The sequence below is a fragment of the Palaemon carinicauda genome, chromosome 2 (assembly GCF_036898095.1).
Source record: "Palaemon carinicauda isolate YSFRI2023 chromosome 2, ASM3689809v2, whole genome shotgun sequence".
In the NCBI taxonomy this organism is placed as follows: Eukaryota; Metazoa; Arthropoda; class Malacostraca; order Decapoda; family Palaemonidae; genus Palaemon; species Palaemon carinicauda.
This window is the reverse complement of record NC_090726.1, coordinates 61,281,249-61,286,770: the sequence shown is the minus strand read 5'-3', so window position 1 is coordinate 61,286,770 and position 5,522 is coordinate 61,281,249. Positions and strand designations below refer to the sequence as shown.

At 38.4% G+C, this 5,522-nt stretch overlaps 1 protein-coding gene across 1 annotated transcript in view; it reads left to right on the top strand.

Moving 5' to 3' along the window:
* Positions 1 to 595: 595 nt before the first annotated feature.
* LOC137617015 (uncharacterized) overlaps positions 596 to 5,522 on the top strand; it is an 11,261-nt gene continuing 6,334 nt past the window's right edge. The window contains exons 1-2 of the mRNA XM_068346877.1: positions 596 to 968; positions 1,290 to 5,174. Coding sequence (XP_068202978.1) covers positions 1,982 to 5,174 — 3,193 coding nt within the window. The 5' untranslated portion in view covers positions 596 to 968; positions 1,290 to 1,981. The remainder of the gene's footprint in view (positions 969 to 1,289; positions 5,175 to 5,522) is intronic.

Genomic DNA, 5,522 nt, shown 5'->3' with positions numbered 1-5,522 from the left:
ACACAAACGTGCAATGAGAGCTTCAAATAGTGACATCCTCTCAACTTGCTCTACTGAAGTATTGCAAGTTGAGGGGGGAGCAGGAGTTCACTGTCCAGGTAGAAACGGAAAAGAAGAATGCCAAAGCTCCTTCATCTACAATGGGGGCAAAGGCTGTAACCCCCTATCAGCGCTGGCTATTGGGATAGCCCGATCCACGATCGTGAAGGGATGTGACCCACGGTCACAGCCCAGCCCCATACATTACCTCTTGGTTGACCGAAGTACGGAGATGTACCCCCAGTTCCAACTGTCTACTATGGTAGGAGAGAGACCCATACCACGACCACAGAGGGCAGTGACACAGAATCCCGGTGCAGGGCCCATGTATTGTCTAAGGGGATCTGAGTCTTGGGGCCATGGCACGGGATTACTGCTCTACCCCTGGGAAGGGGAAGGAAAAGGGGAGGGGGAGAGGGCAAGGGATAGCTGGGTCAGAGGAGATGCATGGGGTGACCGGGTGAGAGAAGATGCAAGAGGTGACCAGGTCACTAGAGATACACGGGGAACCTCTTTGGCCCCCCCCCCCCCCCAATGGCACAGGGGTACTCCTCCTCGAACCCTTCTGTGAAATTATTAATATTCGTTTTTCAAGTGTTTTTCGCAGATGTGTTTCTTCATCAATAATTATACAGTGAGGAATATGTACAATATGTGGATGTTGTAAAAACCCCACTGGACCACTGGATATCTTCTTCTATTAGTTTACCACGACCATGTGCCACGTAGAGACGTATACAGTTCTGAAGTCCTCGTCCTCGAGTTATGGCCAAGGGTTTACTGTGATGTATTCAGCATCGATATGTGTGATTGAGCCCAAGTGGAGTCCTAGCTTGATGTGTCGAAAAATTGGCTCCTTTGTCTGCAACGTGCTCTTGTGGTGAATGTCGTCGTCACTTCCACTTATATGCCTCTCTGGACAATAACAGGTATGGGGTTCAACTGAAGGAAGCGGGTTTTAGTTCGATTCCTTGTTATTGCCAGCACTTTCATTTATATTTAAGTAAAGGTCTTGCTAAATCCTTAATTATTAAATAACTATTCTTGGTCCTTTTGAGTCAATTTATTCATATAAAATTTCCAGGTTATTTGTGTCCAAGGTTGCATTTATTATGTTTATGGCTTTGGTTAATTTTTATTTGTGCGAAGCCCTGTAAAAGTTTTGCAGCTTAATTTTGAATAATTCTGGGGAAATTTAATTTGACTTGCTGTTTCCATGTCACTAATAGTGATATTGTTCATATTTTTAGGACAGAGTGGTTACGAGCTAAACATATTCACTGAATAGGACTTTCTCGCTTCGCCTACGTTTGGATGAGGTCCTTTCGTCAACAGGAATTCTATTTAATTATAAACCGGTCTAACATACGAATGTACTATTTGGCTTGCCACCTTCAGCGTGTTTATTGTTAATTGTAAGGTGTTAATAATTATATAAATTTGTGTGTTTAAGGCTGTTTAAATTACTTTCCTAAGTATTTGTTTAAGTGAATAAGTATATATATAATGTTTAGTTCATGGCGACCGTGACAGGATTTTTAGCGAGAAGGTGGCAAGTGTTGACGGTCAGGTATAGCTCGTTGCGGGGGTTTCCAGTGGTCCAGTAATTTTTCTTTAGTTGTTGTTAAACGCTAATATAAATAGATCGCGAAATATAGTGTCTTATGCGGTGAGGTAATTAGCATATTGTAACGTGCTTGTTTTCGGTGACATTCTACTATTTCTTACGTGTCTATAATAATTTAGTACTTTTTGTTTTCATGTATAAAGTTTTTTTGGCGTACTTATATTTAGCACGTGTTTAATTCAGTGTTTATTGAATGTAGCAGTTTGTTTGTTTAGCTCCATTTAAAGTTACTAATTCGCGTTCAATTATATTTATATAGATTTACATGATCTATCTTTTGCTTTTGTTTAGGTAAATTTATTCTGCTAGATTAAAATGTCAGATTTAAAAGCTGTAATTTCCAGGCGCAAAACGGTTCGTAAAAAAGTTACTGTTTGTTATGATAAACGTGATAATTACAGGGGTTTAGATCCAGCCTTGCAAACGACCGAAAGGGGTCTTCTGCTTAACTACCAGAAGAGTTTATTGGAATTGGACCAAAATGTTTTTGAATTGAAGTTTTCAGATGACGGGGTAACAGAGGCGGCTTTAGATACAGAGAGTGACATATGTCAGGATTACCAGGATAGAATCCAGATTTGCTTGTCTTTGCTGCCTGCTTCTCTCTCTAATCATTCGAATGTTAGCATTGATAATGCTCGTTCCTTGTTAAAGCAGCCAACTGCTCCTTTACCCAGGTTTACCAGTAAAGAAAACGAGGACTTCACGTCATTTCTTAAGGAATTCCTAAGTACCACTAATTCCTTTACATACCCAGATCGTGATCTTTTGTTGTTGCTCAAGCAGCAAGTAGACGGTCGTGCGAAATTGTTGTTGGATTCTTTAGAGGCGGACAAGCAAACCTTTAATGATGCAGTAGAGCTTTTGAAGGCAGCATTTGCTTCGGAAAGCACTCGTAAGGTAAACACGATCAGGCAGTTGACAGAACTTAAGTTAGGGCTTTCAGATGATCCATATTCATATATTTCAAAATTCAGGACTATATTGCAGTCTGTTAGTACACTAGAAATAACGGCAGATGATTTTATACAGTATTTTGCATGGTCAGGCCTTAATGAACAATTTAAGAAAGAGTTGGTTCAGATTACCAATCAAACTCGTCCTAGCTGTAAGGATATTAAGGATAACTTCTTTACTGCCACTGAAAGGTATGAGAATGCTAGGAAAATTTCAAAGTTTAAAGGTCCCGCTATTTCTGGAAATTTTCAAGGGAAGAATCTGCAGGATACTTCGACTAGTTTGGCTATCAAAGTCGACTCTAATATTAACAATGCATCAAAAAGTTGCAACTTGTGCCAAAAGGTAGATTCAAAGGATATTAATCACTTTATTTCCAAATGTCCAAATTTCCCTACTGCACAGGAGAAAGTATCGAAATTGTCAGAGTGCAAGGGCTGTGTAAAATGTGGAAGTTTTATGCACCCGTCTACTAAATGTTCTTTCAGGTTTCGCAAAAAGTGTTATCATTGTGGCGGTTGGCATTTCTCCTTTTTATGCATAAAGACAAGCTCCACCCAAAGTAAAAATGAGCCGTCTAGTTCTGCTACAGTTAAAACAGCGACGAATAGTGGAGTAGCCATACTGCCTAATTGTAGTAGTAGATCTGCACTTCCAACTTTTACTTTCCAAGTTTCAGGTCAAGGGAGATTATTCAGAGGGCTCAAGGATACCGGTTCACAAAGCACTTTTGTATCGGAGAGACTAGCCAATTTTGGTAAATTTAAAGTTATATGCAATGATGTTGACTCGACAGTTAATGGTTTTAATGGTCCCAAGGTCTATAAAACTAGAATAGTACAGTTGCCTATTACTTTAACCACTGGTGTAGTTGAGATTTTTGCTATGGTTGTGCCCTCGATAAATATAAAGTTGTCCTTACCTGGTTTAGGGAAGGTTATTAAAGCCTTTAAAGATAGAGGTTATTCCTTTGCTGATTCCTTCCTAGACCCAAAATCTAGTGAAATTAGTGACATTGATGTCTTGTTAGGTTCAGATTCTTCTCATTGTTTGTTGGGAAAAGACGTTGTATTTGGCAATAATGACCCCTCTGTATATATAGATACGTTACATGGCATTATGCTAACAGGAAATCTTGACAGATTGATCAATAATGTGGATTATTTGCAGACTCGCGACAGTAATTTCTATTGCATGAACACTGATTCCAGTGAGCCATTGTTATCTTTCCCTGTTGTGGACTCCTCTGTAAGTATATGCACACATTCTTTTTTATTGGGTTGTGATTATTTTAGTCCCTCATTTAGTGAGGAAATTAAAGACCTTGATTTTGGTAATATTGCTACTAGTTGTAACTTTAACGTATTGAACACTAAAGGCAAGGTCATAGAGGAAAAGTTAAGAGAGGCCACTAACCATATACTTGAGGCAGAATGCCGTAATTATCTTAATTATGATCAGCCTGAATGTGATGAGCAGACAACTGATCTGAATAGGAAGTTAATTGATTTCACGCTAAAAAATCTTTTCAGGGAAACAGATGGCAGGATTAGGGTTCCTTTGTTGTGGAATGGTAAACTATCTCATTTACTCTCTAAGAATGAGAGGTTAGCTAAATTAATTTTAAAGTCTACATTAAAGAAGCACAAGAAAGATAAAGGTAATTTGCTATTGATGGATCAGACTTTCAGAGATCAGTTAGCCGAGGGTATTATTGAACCTGTAGATAATCTTGAACAATTTAAATTAGAACACCCAAATTATTCTTTCATTCCCCACATGGCTGTTTTCAAGCCTCAACGTGAGACAACGAAATGTAGGATAGTTTATCTCTCGAATTTGAGTGAAAATGAACGTAATAAAGGTCTGAATTTGTCCCATAACCAGTGTATGTTCCCAGGCCCTAATCTGAACCAGAAAATGTTGTCAGCTTTCATTCATCTTCGGTTCGACGAGAAATTATTGACATTTGATTTGAAAAAGGCATTCAATATGTTGACTTTGAGCGAGAACGATCAGGCAAAACTTCTATTTTACTGGTTTCGTAATGTTAGGAAAGATGATTATACCCTGGTTGCATTTCGCAATGTCAGACTAAGTTTTGGTTTACGTTGCAGTCCTTTTCTCCTTATGATATCACTTTTTTATATATTGATTATTAACTCTGATAAAGATGATGACAAATTAAAAGAATGTAAGAAGTTGATCTATTCATTAACATACATGGACAACGGAGCCTATTCTTGTGACAATCTTGATACCCTTCAGTGGGCTTATTCGGTTTTACCTAAGGTGTTCGAGTCCTTTAAATTTTCAGTGCAGCAGTTAATAACTAATGATATTTCCTTGCAGAGTAGAATTGATAAAGATATGAAAATTGAGACACCTATAGAGAATAAATTGTTTGGTTTAACATGGAATAGGATAAGTGATGAAATTTTCACCAAGCCTATCAATCTTAATGCAGATGCCAGTACTAAACGTGAGGTTTTGACCACCATAGCTGCACAGTTCGATATTTTTGGGTTTAATTTGCCACTCATGAACAGGAGTAGGTTATTCATGAATAGGCTCCAATGTTGTAAAGATCTTGATTGGGACAAACCTCTTAATAATGACTTGGTTCGTGAATGGAAAAACTTGTGTAGGCAGGCAAATTCCTCCCCCATAATAAGAGTGCCAAGGTTTGTTGGTTCTAGGGACGGTGAATACAAACTAATAGCATTTACAGATGCCAGTCGTTCTCTTTATGGTGTTGTAGTTTTTATATGTCATGTTGAGACAAATCAGTGTTGTTTCCTACAAGCTAAAAACCGTATGGTTAATACACATTTGAAGAATAAGTCGATTCCGTCATTGGAACTTAATGCAGTTTTGTTTGGTGTTGAAAGCTTAATGG